Source organism: Alexandromys fortis, unplaced genomic scaffold, assembly GCF_014885135.2.
Source record: "Alexandromys fortis isolate MF-2015 unplaced genomic scaffold, M_Fortis_MF-2015_v1.1 scaffold_167, whole genome shotgun sequence".
NCBI lineage: Eukaryota > Metazoa > Chordata > Mammalia > Rodentia > Cricetidae > Alexandromys > Alexandromys fortis.
The window spans coordinates 1206462-1227535 of record NW_026068050.1 but is presented as its reverse complement, the minus strand read 5'-3'; the positions used below and the strand labels follow the sequence as shown (position 1 = coordinate 1227535).

Below are 21074 nucleotides of genomic sequence, written 5' to 3'. Positions count from 1 at the left end.
TCTATGCTACTAGTGCTATATTTAGGAAATGGTCTCCTGTGCCAAAGTGTTCAAGAGTACTTCCTACTTTCTCTTCTATGAGGTTCAATGTGGTGGTTTTGTGTTGAGGTCTTTGATCCATTTGGACTTGAGTCTTGTGCATGACAATAGATAGGGATCTATTTGCATTCTTTTACATGTTGAACTCCAGTTATGCCAGCACTAATTGTTGAAGATGATTTCTTTTTTTTCAATGCATAATTTAGCTTCTTTGACAAAAATCAGGTGTTCATAGGTGTGCAGCTTAATATCAGGGTCTTCTATTCGATACCACTGGTCCACATGTCTATTTTTATTCTAATACCAAGCTATTTTCATTACTGTAGTTTTATAATAGAGCTTGAAGTCAGAAATGGGGATGCCTCTGGAAGCTCATTTATTGTACAGGACTGTTTTGGTTATCCTGGATTTTTTGCTTTTCCATATGAAGCTGAGTACTATTCTTTCAAGGTCTGTGAAGAATTGTGTTCGGATTTTGATGAGGGTTGCATTGAATCTGTAAATTACTTTTGGTAAAATTGCTATTTAGGTACTATGTTAATCCTACCTATCCAAAAGCACGGGAGATCTTTCCATTTTCTGATATCTACTTCGATTCCTTCTTCAAAGACATAAAGTTCTCATCAAACAGGTATTTCACATGTTTGGTTAGAATTACCCCAAGATATTTTATGTTGTTAGTGGCTTTGTAAAGGGTGATGTTTCTCTGATTTCTTTCTCAGCCCATTTATCATCTGTATATAGAAGGCTACTGATTTTTTTTTTCAGTTGATCTTGTATCCAGCCATATTACTGACAGTGTTTATCAGCTGTAGGAGTACCCTGGTAGAATTTTTCGGGTGACATGTATACTACCATATCATCCGCAAATAGCAGAAGTTTGACTTCTTCCCTTCCAATTTGTTTTTTTCCCTTTTTTAAATTGTTTTTTTTTTTAAAGAAAGCAAACTATCTTTTCTCATTTTATATATCAATCCAAGTTCCCACTCCAACCCTTCCTCCCATTCCTTCCACCTACCTCCCCATCCACTCCTCAGAGAGGGTAAGGCACATTGCTTTGGGGAAGGTCCAAGGCCCTCCCTACTATTTGCAGCCTGAGCAAGGTATCCATCCAGAGAGAATAGGTTCCAAAAAGGCCAGTACAAGCAGTAGGGAATAAATTCTAGTGCTGTTTCCAGTGGCCCCATAGTCTTCCCCAGTCATACAACTGTCACCGACATTCAGAGGGACCGGTTTGGACATATGCTGTTTTCTTCCCTGTCCATCTGGAGTTGGTGAGCTCCCATTAGCTCAGGTAAACTGTTTCAGTGGGTGTACCCATCATGATCTTGGAGGAAACAAGATATTCTATGACAAAACTAGATTTAAAAATACCTACCCATAAATCCAGCCCTACAGAAAGTACTAGAAAGAAAATCCCAACCCAAGGAAGTTAATTGTACCCACAAAAACACAGGCAACAGATAACTTCCCTTCCAATTCGTATCCCCTTGATCTCCTTTTGTTGTCTTATTGCTCTAGCTAGGACTTCGACTACTATATTGAATAATATGGAGAAAGTGGACAGCCATGTCTTGTGCCTGATTTTAGTGGGCTTGTTTTGAGTTTCTCTCCATTTAGTTTGATATTGGCTGTCAGCTTGCTATATATTGTCGATATTATGTTTAGGAACATTGCTTGTATCCCTGATCTCTCCAAGACCTTCATCATGAAGGGGTGTTGGATTTCGTTAAAGTTTTTTTTTTTGTTTTTGTTTTTGTTTTTTTCGGAATCAAATGAGATGATCATGTGGGTTTTTTTTTCTTCTTTCAACTTGTTTATATAGTGGACTACATTGACAAACTTTCATATGTTGAGCCATCCCAGGAATGCATCTCTGTGATGAAGCCTACTTGATAACGGTGGATAATTTTTCTAACGTGTTCCTGAATTTGTTTTGCCAGTATTTTATAGAGTATTTTCGCATCAATTTTCATGAGGAAGATTGGTCTGTAATTCTCTTTGTTGCATCTTTATGTCATTTGTGTTTCAGGGTAACTGTACCCTCATAAAAAGAGCTTAGTAATGTTCCTTCTGTTTCTATTGTGTGGAACAATTTGAGGAGTATTGGTATTAGTGTTTCTCTGAAATTCTGCTAGAATTCTGGGCTGAAACCATCTGGCCCTGGGGTTTTTTTTTGGGGGGGGGGGTTGGGCAACTTTTGATGACTGTTTCTATTTCCTTAGGAACTGTAGGTCTATTTAATTTATCTGGTCTTGAATTCATTTTGGTATATGGTATTTATCCGGGAAACTGTCGAGTTCCTTTAAATTTTCCAATTTAGTGGAATACAGATTTTTGAAGTATGACCTGATGAGTCTCTGGATTTCTTCCATGTCTGTTATTCTGTTCCCCTTTTCATTTCTGATTTTGTTAATTCAGATATTCTCTCTCTGCCTTTTGGTTAGTTTGGCTAAAAGTTTTGTTTATCTTGTTGATTTTTTTTTTTTTTGAAGAACCAACTCTTGTCTCACTGATTCTTTGTATTGTTTTCTTTGTTTCTGTTTTTATTGATTTCAGCTCTCAATTTGATTATTTCCTGGCATCTACTACTTCTCCTGGATGAGTTTGCTTCTTTTTGTTCTAGGGCTTTTCAATGTTCTGTTAATTCATGGGAGTTAGATTGCTCCAGCTTCTTTATATGTGCTATGAACTTTCCTCTTAGCACTACTTTCGTTGTGTTCCATAAGTCTGGATATGCCGTGCTGTCATTTTCATTGAATTTTAAGACGTCTTTAATTTCTTTTTTTATTTCTTCCTTGACCCAGTGGTATGTCAGTTGAGCATTGTTCAACTTCCATGAGTTTGTGGGTTTTCTGTAATCAGTATTGTTGAATTCTAACTTTAAGCCACAGTGATCTGATAGGAAGCAGGGGACTATTCCAAATTTTTCGTATCTGTTAAGGTTTGTTTTGTTATCTAATATGTGGTCAGTTTTAGAGATGGTTCCATGAGGTGCTGAGAAGAAGGCATATTCTTTTGTGTTTGGATGGAATGTTCTACAGATGTCCATTAAGTCCATTTGAGTCATAAAATCTGTTGGTTCTTTATTTCTCTGTTAAGTTTCTGTCTGACAAACCCGTCCAGTGGTGAAAGTGGGGTGCTGAATTCTCCCTCTATTAGAGTGTGGGGTTTGATGTGTAATTTAAGCTTTAGTAATGTTTCTTTTACAAATGTGGGTGCCCTTGTATTTGGGGCATAGATGTTCAGAATTGAGACTGCTACATTTTGATGGATTTTTCCTATGATGAATATGAAATGTCCTCCATCTCTTTTGATGACTTTTAATTTGAAGTTTATTTTGTTAAATATTAAGATAGCTATACCAGCTTGTTTCTTATGTTCATTTGATCAGAAAATATTTTCCCAACCCTTTACCCTAAGGTAATGTCTGTCTTTGGAGGTGAGCTGTCTTTCTTCTACGTAGTAGAAGGAAGGGTTCTGTTTTTGTATCCATTCTGTTAGCCTGAGTCCTTTTATAAGTGAATTGAGTCCATTGACATTAAGGAATATTAATGACCAGTGACTGTTCCTGTTATTTTGTTTTGTTGTTGGTGGCAGTGGTATTATGTGTACATTTCCCTTCTTTGGGATTTGCTGTTTTGGAATTATCTTTTGCCTGTATTTTTGTGGGTGTAACTAACTTTCTTGGGTTGGAGTTTTCCTTCTAATACTTTCTATAGGGCTGGATTAGTTAATAGGCATTATTTAAATCTTGTTTTTTCGTGGAATATCTTGTTTTCTCTGTCTACAGTGATTGAAAACTTGCTGGGTACAGCAGTTTGGGCTGGCATCCATGATCTCTTAGTTTCTGCATAATGCCTGTGTATCTAGGACCTTCTGGCTTTCGTTTTTTCCATTGAGAAGTTGGGTTAATTCTAATAGGTCTGCCTTTACTTGTAACTTGGTCTTTTTCTTTTGCAGTTCTTAATATTCTTTCTTTATTTTGTATGTTTAGTATTTTGATTAATAAGTGGCAAGGGGACAGGACTTTTTTTTTTTTTGGTTCTGTCTATTTGGTATTCTGTAAGTTTCTTGTAGTTTCATAGCCAAGTCCTTCTTTAGGTTGGGGAAGTTTCTTTCTGTGATTTTATTGACTATATTTTCTGTGCCTTTGAGCTGGAGCTCTCCTCCTTCTTCTATCCCTATTATTCTTAGGTTCAATTTTTCATGGTATCCCAGATTTTCTGGATATTTTGTATTAAGAATTTGTTTGACTTAACATTTTCTTTAACTGATTAACCTATTGCCTCTATTGTGTCTCCCATGACTGATATTCTCTCTTCCATCTCTTGTTTTCTGTTGCTTGCATATATAGGTCCTGTTTGTTTACCCAGATTTTCCATTTCCAGAATTCCCTCAGTTTGTGTTTTCTTTAATGCCTCTATTTCAGTTTTTAAGTCTTGAACCTTTGCCTTCACTTGTTTGATTGCTTTTTCTTGACTTTCTTTAAGTGAATTGTTGATTCCTTTCAATGTTTTGTTTGTCTTTTTCTCTATTTCTTTAAGAGAGTTATTCATTTCTTCTTTAAGGGCTTTAATCATCTACATAAAGTTATATTTAAGGTCATTTTCTTCTGCTTCTTCTTTATTGGGATGCTCAGGTCTTGCTGATGTAGAGCCATTAGTTTCTGATGGTGCCTTGTTACTTTTTATGTTGCTGAGTGTAGTCTTACCCTGTTGCCTACTCATCTCTTCCTCCAGTCAGTACAGAGCCTGTGCTTCAGGGGGTCCCTCTTTCTTTAACTGGTATAGCTGGGGGCTAGGTGAGCAGAGCCTCTGGAGAACACTCTTCTAGATGCTGAGAGGGGGTGGCTAAGGCTCAAGTAATCATTCCTCTAGGTGCAGGCATTTCTGAGGCATCTTAGGTCATTGATGAGACCGGATATCACATACAGAGAATGATAATGGAGGCTTGCTGGGACAAAGGCGTTCTTTTCCAGAGGAACTTTTTATTGTAGTTTCTGGAAGCTGCTGTTGCCACTCACGCTTCTATTCTCTGGCAGGGCCCTGAAATGTTTTTCTAAGCACCATCCTATGTTCCTATTCAAAGCCTATCAGTCCAGTCAGTCACTCTATAGCTTACTTTCCATGTGATGTAGTCCTTAGATATCTTACCCACTCACTCAGAAAGAAAAAACAACCAAAACCAAAGCACAAAACTGATTACTGATAGAAAATTTAAATAAAATATTATTCAAAAGCCTGAAAACTGGATAAGTTGTTACTAAATCATCTTTCTAAAAGACTATTATAGCCCTACAGATGAAAGACATTCATTCCCATTCAACCTTGCCAACACCTGGTATCTTTTTAAAAAAAAATAAATTTTTATTAAATTAAAGGTGGCACACACCTTTAATCCCAGCACTTAGGAGACAGAGGCAGGTGTGGGTCTGAGGCCAGACTGATCTATAGGGCTAGTTCCAAGACAGCTAGAGCTATTACAAAGAGAAACCCTGTCTCAAAAAAAACAAAGAAAAAGTTATTGGCAAAATAGTACAACACTGTCTTTGTTTTCTTTTTGAACTGTGTGTGCTTATTACTATAACTAGTAAGAATAACATATTATCAATTACTATTTTTATATATTTTTTTTTACATTTTGATTTTTTTCTTTAGGAGTTTACATATTGATAACTTTGGCTCACTGTTTCTATTGGAAATTGTGTCATTTTCCAAATGATTTAAGAAAGTTTATTGCTGCTGCTACTACAATGCATTCTTGCTGCCTTGTAAGTATTCCTTACATTTTATATTTATACATAGGCTTATTTTCTTCCTGCTAAATCAAGGGAGTCAATACTTGCTTCAGTAGTTTCTAATTCTATTTCAAGGTATTTAAAATCTATCTATATAAAGTCTTGTCAGGGTATTTTTTAATATATGTATCTTTAATCCTAACCTTTAAGCCCCCAAGTCAAGCATGACTTGAATACTACTCAAAGACTGATGCCATCAATAGGAAATTTAAGGCTGTTTTCCTTATTTTGGAGCTGCTTCAGGAAGCAACGAGAAGATGTGTTGGTAGCTAGTTAATATAAAGAGAGATGCCCTAAGAGCTGAGGAAATGGCTAGTGGGTGAAGTGTCTACATGCAAGCATGAAGACCTGACTCAGGATCCCCAATCTCCAGGAAAAGAGCTGGTTATAGTGGCGTGCATCTATAATATCAGACCAAGAGGAACAGAGATAAGCAGATCTCTAGTGTTTACTGGCCAGACACTCTAGCTAAACCTGGTAAGCTCCAGGTTTGAGGAGAGAACTTTCTCAAAAAATATGGTAGAAAGTGATAGAGAAAGGTACCCAACACCAACCTCTAGCTTCCACGTGTGCACACATATGTGTACATGCATAAATACTTGCATGAAAAAAACACACACACTAAATCTTGGACCTCAGCATAACTTGGATTCTGTCTTGCTCTACTGGTAATTTAAGGCAGCTGCCTAAGGAAGCTATTAAACACTAGGATAAACAGTATTACAATAATTTTGAATAATCTATCTATAATAATAAGTTTTGCGATGTATTTCTCCCCTTACATTTCCTGCACTGTCACCAGTAATTTTTAAGGAATTTACATAGTTGAAATGTACAAGAATGACTTTTCATGAATGAACATGACTTTTTCATTTAAATCAAAGAATCAATGAGTCTTGAGTATTCTTGTGTGCTTTAAGTTCCTTTAGTCTATAAGATGAAATACAATAACTTGAAATGATGTAAAGAGAATATTGAACAGCTAAAGTATAATAGTGTATATAATTAGGCTTTCTAGATTTCAAAAATTATAACAAAATGAAATCTTTCAGTAGCAAGTATATATATAGAGAGAAACAGAAACAATCAATTTCCTCACTGCCTACCACAATGAGAAAATACAGTATACATTTTCCAGAGCCTGTTTTACTTCATGTATTCCCTACACTTAAAACAGTTTGATTTGTTATCTTTATCTTAAATGCCAATGATCCACCCTCCAAAAAAACTTACCATACATATATAGCATTAAGTTTCATTTTGTTATACCATTAGGTCACAAAATCTATGTGTCATGTGTAGCAATTTAATTTCTGTACTACATATTATGACTAGCACTATCAAGTGCATTAATAATGAATATTTGTTGCATAACCAAAAGAGTAAAATACTAGTCAACTATTAGATTGGTACAGATTTTGGATCAATCTGGTGTTAAGTCCACTGTCTATTTCAATGCTTGCTTCAATGTAGTAACTGGGGTTACTACAAACATGAATACCACAGTTTATTACCTGCTTTGAGCATCTGTCTTCTCCAACTTTTCCTGAAGTTGAATCCAGTCAATCAATGCTTTGAAATCTCTCACATAGTAATCCAGCATCATTAGCACCTCCTAATTTAAACAACAAAACATTAGCTGTGATAGGAGAAAAGTTTAGGAAAACTTATTAAAGTGAATGGTTTTCAGGCTAATAGTTTTTTCAGGCTAATAGTTTTTATATTTACACTCATTAAAGAAGACATACAGTCTACTTTTTTGTTCTTTTTGAATTGTTGCTCATTTTTCATTCTGTTAGTAAGGTAATGTACTTTAAAATCTAGAGCTAAATTCCAAGAAATGGCACCAATATATCTTTTTGAGGCCTTATTAACTAGCAATAATTTTAATACTTTTATTGTACCATTCCTATTCAGAAAAGTACACAAATAATGCATGTAAATTGTTAAAAGGAAAAAATCACATGAACAACACTAAACACACTGCAAAGACCTTGTAAACACCACACGTGACAAAGAACACAACACTAACTAAAGGTTCCTCCATGTACCCTCCCAAACCCTACTCCAGCCTTCCTTCAGGGTAAGCAGTACCTTAGTATACTTAGGACACGTGACAAGAAGAGCCGTAACTTCTGATTTCTTAGAGGGGAAAGCCTTCTGCTTTAAACCATTAAACACAATCTGTGCTTGGATTTCTCACACATACCCATGATTAAGTTGAGGAATTCTCCTCTTGTCCTTCCACCTTTACATGAGTTCCAGAAATCGAACTCAGATTGCCAGGCTTGGGCAGCAGAGCACCAATACCTTCTAAGGTGACTCACCAGGCAGTATTTTAATTCTATTTTTTTTTCTTTTTCGAGACAGGGTTTCTCTGTGGTTTTGGACCCTGTCCTGGAACTAGCTCTTATAGACCAGGCTGGTCTCGAACCCACAGAGATCCTCCTGCCTCTGCTTCCCAAGTGCTGGGATTAAAGGTGTGCGCCACCACCGCCCGGCAGTATTTTAATTCTAAAAGGTTCCTGTTCAGTATGATTCAGTTGATGCGGGATTCCCCTCTTGTATGCTATAAATGTGTTTTATTACCATTGGTTAATAAAGAAGTTGCTTTGGCCTATATCAGGGCAGAATATAGTCAGTCTGGAAGAAATAGAGAGTACGTAGAGTCAAAGAGATGCCATGTAGCTGCTGAAGGAGCCAGATGCCGGAACCTTATCTGGAAAGCTACAGCCTCGTGGTGATATACAGAATAACAGAAATGGGTTAATTTAAGATATAAGAATATAGCTAAGCTACTGGCCAAACAGTGTCATAATTAATATAGTTACTGTGTGATTATTTGGTTCTGGGTGGCTAGGAACAAAAGAGAAGTCTCCAATACCAAGGCAAGAGAAAGGACAGGAAAGGCTGGCAGGCAGAGAGAATAAGCTGAAGAAGAAATCTGGAAAGGGAGCATCAAGGAACAGAGAGGAAAAAGGAAGACTTCAGGTGCCACCACCCAGCCACTCAACTACACAGCAGTCACAGAATAAGAAGAAAAGTATACAGAAATAGAGAAAGGTAAAAGCCCAGACTCAAAAGGTAGATGGGATAATTTAAGAAAAGTTGGCTAGAAAAAAAGCCAAGATAAGGCCAGGCATTCATAAGTAATAGTAAGTCTCCCTGTGTGTATTTATTTGGGAGTTGGGTATCAGGCCTCCCAAAGAGCAAAAAGAGTAAAGAATAAAAACAACCAACAACACAACAGCATTAACTGTGAGGAAAATACAAACTGTAATCCTAAAAGGGGCACTGCCCACACATATTAGACTGGGTACTATTACAAGGACAGATGATAACAAATGTTAGCTGAAAAAGGAAAGAAAACCTTTGTACTCTGTTAGTAAGGACAAGCAAAAGAGAATCTGCTGTACAGAACAGTGCAGAAAATCCTCAAAACATTACATCACAATCACCACATATTCTAGTTGTCCCTCTGCTAAGCACATATCCATAAAGAATCAAACCAGCACCTTGAGGACTTATCTACATATTCCCATGTTCACTGTACCATTATATGGATGCATAAAGAAATGGTGAGATGATGGAGGGTACTATTCAACCTTAAAAGGGGGTTGTCACATTTACAACAACATGGATTACCTAAACAAATTATGATAAGTGAAATAAGCTAAAAGGAAGGAGAAAGCAGGGTAACATGCAATAAAAAAAACTAGCATAATACACAGAAACAGAAAGTTACCATGAACAAGAAGTAGAAGGAATGGGGAGGCTATAGGACAAAAGGTACAAATTTCTAGTTATATATAATGAATCATCATTTCTTATATGGCTGGTACAAAGTCAAATGAGACTATGTAGGCAAGAAATTAGATATGATGTAACTAAAAAAACTTACAGCTCTAGTTTAGCAGCCGTGTCTCCTGGCTAGGAAAGAAGACAAAGGTGAAGGAAGCAAATTTAGTAGTGCATCTCCGGCTATTCAAAATGTTCCTTTCAACTTCCAAAGACAAATGCTAAATTCACTGAACAGGACAGAAACATCTTAAAGCCAGATTACTTTGGATGAACATAGCATCTCTGCTCTCTGTCCACATTCATAATTACCATTATTGCCCTCTCTGTTTCTTCTTCTTTTGTGTATGTATGCATGTATGTACACATGCATGTGTGGGTATGCAAATACATGTATACATATAAATACAAACAAAGCATCTTGTTAAACTAGAAGTTCATTATTTTGGCTAGGCTGACTACACAGCAACATTTCAGGAGATGCCTGTCTTTGCCTACCAACACTGGAGTTACAGGTATGCCTACAGGGCTGCTAGGGATTCAAAGTCAGGCTCTCGGCTTGAAAAGTATCCTGTGGTTCTTTGAATGAAAATGGTCCCTGTAGCTAAAGTATTTGAAAGCTTGTTTCCCAGTTGGTGGGCTGTTTGGGAAGGACTAGGGGGTATAGCCTTGGAGGAAGTATCAGTTTGTGGGGGCTTGCAATTTCAAAAGCCCTGTCTCACTCTCTCTGCCACCTCTTTTTGTGGATCAGCACATAAACTCTATGCTACTGCTCCAGCCATGCTCCCTGCCAAACCCACACACAGAAAGACAATTATCACATGTACTCACTCATAAGTGGTTTTTAAACATAAAGCAAAGAAAACCAGCCCACAAATCACAATCTCAGAGAACCTACAACAATGAGGACCCTAAGAGGGACACACATAGATCTGATCTACATGGGAAGTAGAAAAAGACAAGATCTCCTGAGTAAATTGGGAGTACAGGGACCTTGGGAGAGGGTTGAAGGGGAGGGGAGAGGCGGGGAGGGGAGAGGCAGAGAGGGGAGCAGAGAAAAATGTAGAGCTCAATAAAACTTAATTAAAAAAAAAAGACTGTCATGAATGAACTCACCCATTAAAAATGTAAGCAAGTCCCCAATTAAATGCTTTCTTTTATACTTGGGCTTGGTCATAGTGTCTCTTCACAGCAATAGAACAGTGACTGAGACATGCTCTTACCCACTAAGCTATCTCCCCTGTTTATCCATCTTATTTTTTGAAGCAAGATCTCTCAGTGAACCTGGAGGTCAATGACTGGCTCTGTGGGCTGGCCTGCATGGACTAGGAATGCTCTGCCTCCCATCATTGGGATTACATATGCATGCCACCAAGCCTGACTTTCTATATGGATGCTAGGAATGCTAGCTCAGGTCCCTGGGCTTGCACAGCAAGCATTTACCCTCTCCATTTCCCCGGGCCCTGGTTTTCTTCTTTAGATAACCAAAAATTATACTACTGTGATAATATATTTTATACATCTCATGAAAGCAATCTTTTGTAATGGGTTCATTATATACCCAAATGTTGATTTAGTGTAAGAAATGAGTGCAAAGCACAAGTCACTATATATATAGTTCACCAGTCAAAGCTGTCATTTAGTTGCACAAGACAAAGAAATGTAAACTATATTCATTTTTAGCATCCTGTCCCATTCTTACTGTAAGAAATGTCAGTGACAGGGCTCGAGAACTGACTCAGTAGGTAAGAGTATTTACTATTCTTACAGAGAACTAGGATTCAGTTACCAGCACCCATATGGCAGCTCACAATCACTAGTAATTCCAGTTCGAGGAGATTCAATGCCTTCTTTTGGCCTCTACCAGGATTAGGCATGCATATGTTATACACATATATACATACAGACAAACACTGATAAGCATAAAATTAAAAAAGGCCTTCTTAAAAATCCCAGTCTCACTTTTCTATAAACACTTTTCAATAGGCTCAGAAAGATCAGAAAATGCAAACCATCATTTGTATAATAGATCTTTCCATAGCTAAGTTTAAATTAACTTTGTAGAATCTAGAGCAATTATCTTAAAAGTACACATTGAGATACACTTCATAAATCAGACCCAGTATTAATAAATTTGTCAAGTTATTTACAAATGAAATAAAATACCACCCTTAATAGTCATAAAAGGTATGTTTTACTTTAAAAGACTTCTGAACAAAGAAGCATTATGTACTTCCTTTCAAAGGTAGTCCTTGGTGCCAAATTACTGGTAATGAAAGTCTACTACAATCAGTAAAGGGACAAATCTAAGAAGTTAGTTGGCTTCCTTCTCTCAATTCTACTAATATAACTCAAATTGTCTAATTAAAATCATTCTACTTAAACTACCTACATTAAATGGGGATAGAAAAATTAAATTTTGAATGATTTATTTTGGAAATTTTCAACTGATTTCCCTTTGGCTTGAAAAAAATGTAAGACCATAGCAACTCTATTTTTTATACTAGTTGACAGAGAGAAAGTACATTTGATGGTTAACGCATTTTAAGGAATGTTTAGCTCAATGTTATCAAAACTGATCAGAGTGGTAGCAGGCAGCTGTAATCTGAGTCATGTTTGCAAATGAGCGAATACAACCAGATGAGGAGCTGCTGGAGCTGCCTGGCAGTCACTGATGCACATCTTTCTCCCTGAAGCTATGAAGGCCATTTTGTCAAGCAGGATGAAACAGAACAAAAGTGGCTCTGAAAGTAAAGTTACAGTCATTCAGATAACTACATATAGATGTGCGGCTAAAATTACCAATTAGTTTACCAATTGGTTGCAACAGATTCAATTGGCTCATAATTAATTCTAGCAACTGGCACAGAAAGCAGGATGGTTGATGCCATCTCATTGTCCTGCAGACACAAAACATCACTACAGACCTCCACTTCAGCTACGGGAACGAGCACTGATGGTGCCGGTGGTGATGAAGAGGTAAAAACATACATCACAAAACATCACTACAGACCTCCACTTCAGCTATGGGAATAAGCACTGTGTATGCCAGCGGTGATGAAGAGGTAAAAACATAAAATCAGTGCTAAAAGGGAACTTTCCTGGGAGGGGCTTCAGCAAGGTGAGCATGTGTCTTAAGGAACACTGCTTTTCAATAACTCCTGAGTTTCTTCTGAAAGGCTATTTACTAAAGCCATGATTCAAAGAAGAAATCAGCCAAAAGCAAAATGGTGGGCAAACATTTTACTTCTCAAAACTAGTGACAGCTCATCTCATCAACCATTCTCTTCTTTCAAATATTTCTTCTTAATTTTCAATATAAAAACCTAGAATGTCACAAAACTACATTTACCAAACTCCTGAAGGGGGAAGAAAGAAAACAAGAAGTGAAAATCTGCTAGAAGCCATTCTCCCATAAATCCATCATTACTAGCACTTCTGTGAGCAAATAAAAGCTGTCACTGTCTAGATAATAATATAGAAATATTTTATTGTAATTGCAAACTACTCTTAACTCAGCATCAAGTTGCCTTCCCAGATGCTTGTCTTCCAGAATTCTCCACTGCTGTGGGGTTGCCAATTTAAAGTGTGCCCCCAGCATAGCAGATGTGCAAATGACTGATCCCCAGGGTGGCTGTATGGAAGGTGCTCAAACTTTAAAAATGGGTATTAGTAGAACATCCTTACACCAAATTAGGCATGCATCAGAGGATATGGGATCCCAGTCTCTCTGGGTTCCAGTTTTGATAGGTGATTCCTTACTCACACACATACTCCCGCCATGCCAAGAGTCACAGACTTGTGATATACACAAAAGGTTATACAGCAGAATTGAATCAATGCCAAATTTTTTGAAGCCAAATCTTTAGAACTGTGAGTTAAATTGACTTCTTTTCTCTATAAACATTGTTCATTTGTGGTACTTCATTATGGTAACAAAAACTAAATAAACCTAGTAAGAAAATACAAAGATCTAGTGCTTGTGAAAATAAAAAGGCAAAGACAAGTTACAAGGCTCACAATAACACACTCAAACTCAAATCCCCCACTGTTTACCTATATCAGTGCTCAAGGTATTTATTTTGCCTAAAATGTTCTCCCAATAGCAAATAAGAAATTTATGTGAAAGCTGAAAGGTCCTCAGACCTCATCTATACCAACTTACTCATCTAAAAATTAGAGTTAAATAATGTTAATTTTATCCAAAGTTACAGAAATAGGAAACTGTGTTTTCCTTTCAGGAAACAGCACAGACTTCACAGTCTCCTGTGACCAGCAGCCAGAAGTCACCACTCTTATAAACACTATCAGGTATAACTATCAATGTTAGTACATGCTGAAAACTCACAAGTGCCACACAAATAAGTCTTCTCTCTTTCAAACTATTTAAGTAATATTAGCATGTACATTTTCCAAGTCACTGCAAGAAAATGGTATTTTTCAGAAAATCTTTTCCTTCATTGCAGCACTGTACATGGAGAAGCAAAAATTATTCTGCTAGAAAAATATTAAACAGTCTTTCTCACCAAAAGACAAATCTGTGCTTATTTGAATAAAGCAGGAGAAGGATGACTTCAGAATTGCAGCCTTTGCTACAATGTGTAAATGGTCTGCACAACAAGAACTGTTTTCTATACTGAAGTGACTTGGCAGTATCAAAGATTTAAGTGACAAAAAAATTTAAATTTTTAAGTGACAAAAAATTAAAAAAAAAGAATCTCTCAACAAAAAGTGTAAATAATAACAGTTACAGAAAACATAAACATGGATGCTCTGTCTTTAGTAAACTCTACACATAAATAAAAAAGAAAAACTCTGCTGTTTGAATCAACATGGGTTGAAGGTAACTTAATTGGAATTACACTTTCTTTAGGTCCTATAAACAGTTCCAAGAATAAATATCTTTGGAATAAATAAATGTTGAAGGTCAGATAGGGTGACATACACTTTAAACACTGCACTCAGAAAGCAGAAGCAGGTGGATCTCTGAGTTCAAGGCCAGGCTCACTATATGGCAAGTTCCAGAACAGCCAGGGCTATATTATCTCATAAATAAATAAATAAGCAAACAAGCAAGTAATGAATGAATGAATAAGTGTTAAGAGTAGCACTGTTGGAAATAAATGTTGGAATACTCCACAGATAGTTGCTGAGTATAGAGATATCTACTTTAGTTCCAGTCCTCAGGCATGCTGCTGACTCACAGTGTAATTTCAGAACTGCTAATACTTTTATACTTCCTCATCAATACATAAGAGTGCTACAGTCTATGACTTATAACATGACATTTACGTATTATGATTTATGATTCCATTTCGCATTCTGCCCATTTTCTTATTACCGATCTCATTTTTCTCTGAAGAATCTAAACTGTCCTATTTCTCCAGTTTGTTTTACCATTTATTTATTGAGTGTAGGCACATGCACATATGCAAGACATACTATGGTACACATGTGGAGGGCAGAGAACAACTGCATGAGTTGGTTCACTCCTCTATGGGTCCTGATAGGTCCAAAGCAGGTCCCAAAATGGCAGTGCTGCTGACAATGTCCTAAATGACAGTCTAGGCTCAGCTCAGGCTAGACTCTAACTGGGTAAACAGAGGATTGCTACCAAACTGAGCATTCCTCAGGAATCTTATGAAGTGGGTTTCTGTTTGTCAGGAAAAGTCATTACTTTCCTTATCCATCCCCCACAGCCAACAATTTCTGGCAAGGGTATCTAGTTCCTGATGAACTCAAGCAAGCCTGTAACAGATCAAATCCCCATGCTAGTTCCAAAGCTGTTACAGCTCACACGCCTTCTCCCCCAACCCCGCAGCCTGTCTCCTTAAAAGTGGCAAGGCTCTCCCTGCTTTTTGTTGTTCTGTGCTATGAACAGAACTGAACTACTGAACTAAACGTTCTATACAATGATGAGACTGTTAAATAAAAGATAAAATGTCAGTCTTTTTGTTTTTAATTTTGAAGCCATCAAAAAGTGTTCTTTTGAGACAAATAAGCACAGTTATGTAGGAACTTAGGGTTTAAAAATGTGACATGTTGCCACAAACTTTAATTATGGCCAAATTACCAGTACCACTGAAGGAAGCCTGGCAAAAACAATAGAATGGAAAGGCAAGCACATGCTTTTTTACTGGGGAGCACTGCTGTGAACCAAACCTAGGGCCTTACACATGCTAAGTACAATATGCCTACTAAGCTCTATCAGAAGCCCAAGTATAGGCATTTTAAGGCACCTTATCCTTTAATAGGAAACTACACCTTGCTATCACCTAGACTGTTTTGGATGGCTTTCTGGCCCCTCTGGAATGGCTATTTGTGCTGTCTGGAAACACTGTCTGGTCATCTGGGATGGCTATCTGGCCTATCTGAGAAAGCTATCTAGGAAAGCCATCTCTAACTTGTGAGGGAGGATGAAGACAAAAGTTTCTGTCCTACCTGGTCCTGCAGCCGCTCAGTCCCAATAAAATACAGAGGTTTATATTAATTATAAACTGGTTGGCCTATTAGTTCAAGCTTATTATTAACTAGCTCTTACAACTTAAATGAACCCATAATTCTTACCTATGTTTAGCCATGTAACTTGGTACCTTACTTAGTCAGGCATTCTCATCTTGCTTCCTCTCAGTCTGGCTAGTGACTGACTCTGCCTTTCCTCTTCCCAGAATTCTCTTAGTCTGGCTGCCCCACCTATACTTCCTATCTGGCTACTGGCCAATCAGCATTTTATTAAACCAATACGAGTGACAAATATTTACAGTGTATAAGAGCATTTCCCACAGTAGGAGGAAGTTAAAATTCTAACCCTTTATGAAGTTCATGCAAAGGTTTCCTATCATTCCTCATGATCCTTTAAAATTCATGTTAAGACAGGAAGATTTAGGTGGAACAGACATTGACTCAGACCTGCAAATTACTTTCAGATCATAACCATTTTTAAGACCTCTGCAAAATAATTTTGTAGTAACACATGAGCAAAGCAACCCCAAATGAAGAATTTCTACTCTAGCATCCGAGTAAAAAAGATCCTATTAAATTTTTCCTCCAATCCTGGATATCTATTTTCCCCCACATTTGTATTCAGAAACCTCTCAATGCCTTAAATTCATATACATTTTGAAATAGTTATACTTTAAAGTCAGTTACTTTTCTATGGCTATTTCTATTCTATTTCTAGTCTAATTATGACCAACTTATAGAATAAAGAATTTGTTTTAGGGCTTATGGTTCCAGAGATTAGAGTCCATGATGGCAGAATATAGTTAGCAGATGTAGGAGGATGGAGCAGAAGCTGAAAGCTCATATCTCAAACCACAAACAGGAAATAAACAATACACTCGAAAATTTGAAACTTCAGAGTCCATGCCCAATGACAATAAATATTAAGAGTTACTAAACAATGTGTAATGTTCATCATTTTGGTGGGGGGGGGTTGTTATTAGATCTCTTTTGATTCAGTGTTCTGGGATGTTTTTCTTCCTTGCGCACTCTTGGCCATGTCTGACATTCTCTTCAGATTTAATTATTCTGAATTCTATATAGAACTGGTTTAATGGTCAAAAGCTCCTTAAATCTGTTATCATGGAAAGTTTTCCTTTGTCACTGAGAACTGCCATGTTGGTGTATGTGGTCCACGCTGCTGCCAGTTGCCATGGGCAAGGAAGCTTCTTTGCAGTGGTACTGATGACTGCACACTCATGACTGAGAGTGAGAGACATTGAAGGCTGCTATGACAACCACTGCTTACCCGCCCCAACCAAAGAAACAGTCCAGACAGGTGAAGAGAATCCTTAAAACAGTAATAAAGATGCTGAAGTGTAGCTCTTCACAGCTGATGGCTTCTGGTGGTGGTAGTGGTGGGGAAACCATGGGACACTCAATTTTCTTTAAGAGGGTGGCTACTGGGAGTTTGACCATACTCCAATGAGTATATTGAACTTGGGACTTTTTTGGGGGGGTGCGGGTGAAAGGGAGGTAGGGAGAAATGGGAAGCAAGTGTAAGCAGTATGCACTGAATGAAATTCTCAATTAATAAAAATATTGTATTAGAGTGGGAAAGAGCAGTTATGTATGTGACTTGATCTTTCTCTCCTCCAGCTTTTGATATATTTTTAAATATACTTCATATTTAGAGTTTTGGCTATTATATGATATACAGAGTTTTTATTTGTTTGCTTGGTCTTTTTTTCTGGTCCCATGTATTTGGTATTCTCTATATCTCTCGGAACTTGATAGACATCTATTAGATTATGGATATTTTATTCCACAATTTTGTTGAAATATTTCTGGTGCCTTTGGCCTGGGTCTCTTTTGTCTTCTATGGCTATTATTTATAGGTTTGGGTTTTTGATAGTGTCCCAGAGTCCGTGCATGTTCTGTTCCTGGATCCTTTTAGATTTGACTTTTTTTTTATTAGATTTGACTTTTTTTATTAATCCAATTTTTCTCCTTTGTCTTCAGGATGCACTAGTCTCTCTTCCACTTGATACAATATCTTGGTGAAGCTTTTGTCTGAATTTTGGGTTGAAATCCTGAAGTTTTCATTTTTTTGGCTTTTCTTCCAAAATTCTATTTCTTTATTAGGTTCTATTTTCATATCTTGAATTTTCTCCATTATTGCATTCTTCAATGTAACAGGATGCAAATTGGTGCATAAAAGCAGTAGTTTTCTTATGACAAGCACACTGAGACAGAAATCAGGGTAACACCACCATTCAAATAATAATCACAAAATACACTGGAATAAATTTAATGTATATTGGAGTAAATTTAACAATAGAAAAGAAAGATTTATATAATGAAAACTACAAACAGTTATTTAAAAATGAGGATGATACAAAATTTATAAAAACCTTGTATGCTCGTAGATTGCGGTAGTAAAACAGTGAAAATGGCATCCTACCAAAACCTACCAACAGTGCAATCACCACCAAAATTGCAATAAAACAATATTAAACATTATGTGGAAACACAAATGAACCAAGATAGCTTAAAAAATCATAAACAATAAAAAAAAGCCACTGGCTTTATCGCCATCCCATATTTTGAGTTTAGCTTCAGAACTACAGTAATAATTAAAACAAAAAAAATGGTACTGGCATAAAACAAACATGCTAATCAATGGATTAGAAATGAAGACATAAATATAAGTTGCCTGATTTTCTATAAAGAAGTCAACAATACATATTGGAAAAAATAACATTTTCAACCAATTGTGCATGTCAAGCTGGAAAGCTATACATAAAAGAATAAATCATTTTGTCTCACCCTACACAAACTCAACCCCAAATGGATCAAGCACCACAACATAAGACTCGAAGCCCTGAGTATGGTAAGAGAAAAAAGTAGGGAATATCCTTGAACTTACAGACAAAGGATGGGGCTATCTGAACATGATCTAGTAGCACAGGCATTGAGACCAAAAACGAATAAATGGAAACTGATAAAACTGAAGTTCTTTGAATATTCGATGGAGAGATGGGAAAGATAGAAGAATGGAGTGGTGGAGAAAGGCAAAACTAGAGACTCAATGTTGGTGGTAGGTGTGACAGAATCCTGCAGTGGACAGGGGAACATATCCCTTTCCTAGAAGCCAGCAGGGTAGACAGGGTGGCGTGCAGCAGCCTGAAGCTTGAATTCTGACTCAGTTCCTGAACATTGCCCAGCTGCATGATGGCCCTGGTTCTATGCAATGACAGGATGTCCAAGATAAAAAATGCTTCATTTTCTGGAATGGACCTTCTCAAAAGACCTCCATTGTCCATGCTGCCCCTTGAGGCCACATTGGTATCTATGGTCTGCTGCCCTGGGCTTTGTGGAAGCCCAAGATTCCTGGGGAATTCTGTGGTCCTAGAGCAGCCAGGATCCATGTTGATGTCCTTGACCCAAGTTACAGATGAAGACCATAGGGATGTCATTGGTCCTTGGTATGGGCCACCACATGACCGTGCTCCTGCAGGACACCATGCTTACGTGAGTGGCCTGTACTGCCATCTGAAGTCATGTTGATATCCATGGTCCCTGCTGTCACTGAGAGCCATGTTTGGGTACATAGTACTGCTTCAAATACAGGACATGATGATATCCATGGTCTGTACTGTCACTGGAGACCATGCTGAGGTCAGTGGTATGTGTTAATCCCAGAGACCATATATAAGTCTATGATCCATGCTCCTGATAACTGACTCTTTAGACATGGTATTGATGACTGAAGACTCAGTTGAGAAAGAAGGACACTGAAGGCTTCTGCGGCAAACCATACTCCCACCCCAACACACTCCCTAAAAAGTAACAGCCTAGACAGAAAGTCATCAAGGAGAATTCTTAAAACTTGTGATACGGATGCTGATGTGTAGATCTCCACAACTGATGGCTACTGGTGGGGGTGCAGTCAGGGAAAGACTCAATTTTCTATAAGGGGCTGGCCACCTGTAGTTTGATCACACTCCAATGAGTATATAAGGAATACAATTTAGACTTGTTTTTTTTTCTTCTTTTTCTTGGAGTGGGGGTGATCACAAGGGTGGGAGGGTGGCCAGGGAGACCTGTGAAGTGAGTGTGCTCAGGGTTCATGATGTGAAATTCCCAATTATTAATAAAATCATGATTTAAAAAAAAAACTAAAGTTCTTGTACAGCAAAAGGTGTCTTAGAGTTATTATTGCTGTAATAAAACGCCATGACCAAAAGCAAATTAGGAAGACAGGGTTTACTTCACGTGCCGTTCTATATAACAGTTCATCATCAAAAGCAGTAAGGGAAGGAACTCAAACAGGACAGGGACCTGGAGGCAGGAGCTAATACTGGCTTGCTCCTCATGGCTTGCTCAGTCTGCTTTCTTTGTTATAGAACTCAGGATACCAGTCCAAATGCGGCCCTACTCCCAATGGGCTGGGCCCTCCCACATCAATCATTTTTTAAGAAAATTCCATACAGGTTTGCCTACAACCTGATATTAAGGAGGCATTTTCTGAACTAAGGCTGCTACCTCCTTCTTGATGACTCTAGTTTGTGTCAAAATGAGAAAAAAAATAGCCTCATTCAAGTGTGTAGGAATATTTTGTTTGTGTTTTAACAAATAAAGCTTGCCTGAAGATAGAGTGCAGAGCTAAACCCCTAGAAACCAGGTAGTGGAGGCACACACCTTTAATTCCAGCAATAGGGAGACAGAGGCAGACGGATCTCTGTGAGTTCAAGGCCACAATGGACTACATGAAATTGATCCAATCCAAAAGAGAAACAGAGCTCACACAAAGGTGATCCTAGCACTTGGGATCACACACTTTAATCCCAGCACTAGGAAGGAGGAGACAGAAGTGATATGATTGGATACAGAGACGAATATAAGGTGGGAGGAGATAGGCACTCACTGTAGTCTGAGTTTTGGTGTAGACAGATGCAGTCTGCAGATGCAGTCTGAGAAGAGGATCATTCCT

At 37.6% G+C, this 21074-nt stretch overlaps 1 protein-coding gene across 3 annotated transcripts in view; it reads right to left on the bottom strand.

The window, feature by feature from the left end:
* Window positions 1–21074, bottom strand: part of Scaper (S-phase cyclin A associated protein in the ER) — a 467165-nt gene that overhangs the window by 334682 nt on the left and 111409 nt on the right. For all 3 annotated transcript variants that reach the window (XM_050119436.1, XM_050119434.1, XM_050119435.1), the window contains one exon: window positions 7354–7454. In XM_050119436.1, the coding sequence (XP_049975393.1) occupies window positions 7354–7445 (92 nt within the window). In that variant the 5' untranslated portion in view covers window positions 7446–7454. The remainder of the gene's footprint in view (window positions 1–7353; window positions 7455–21074) is intronic.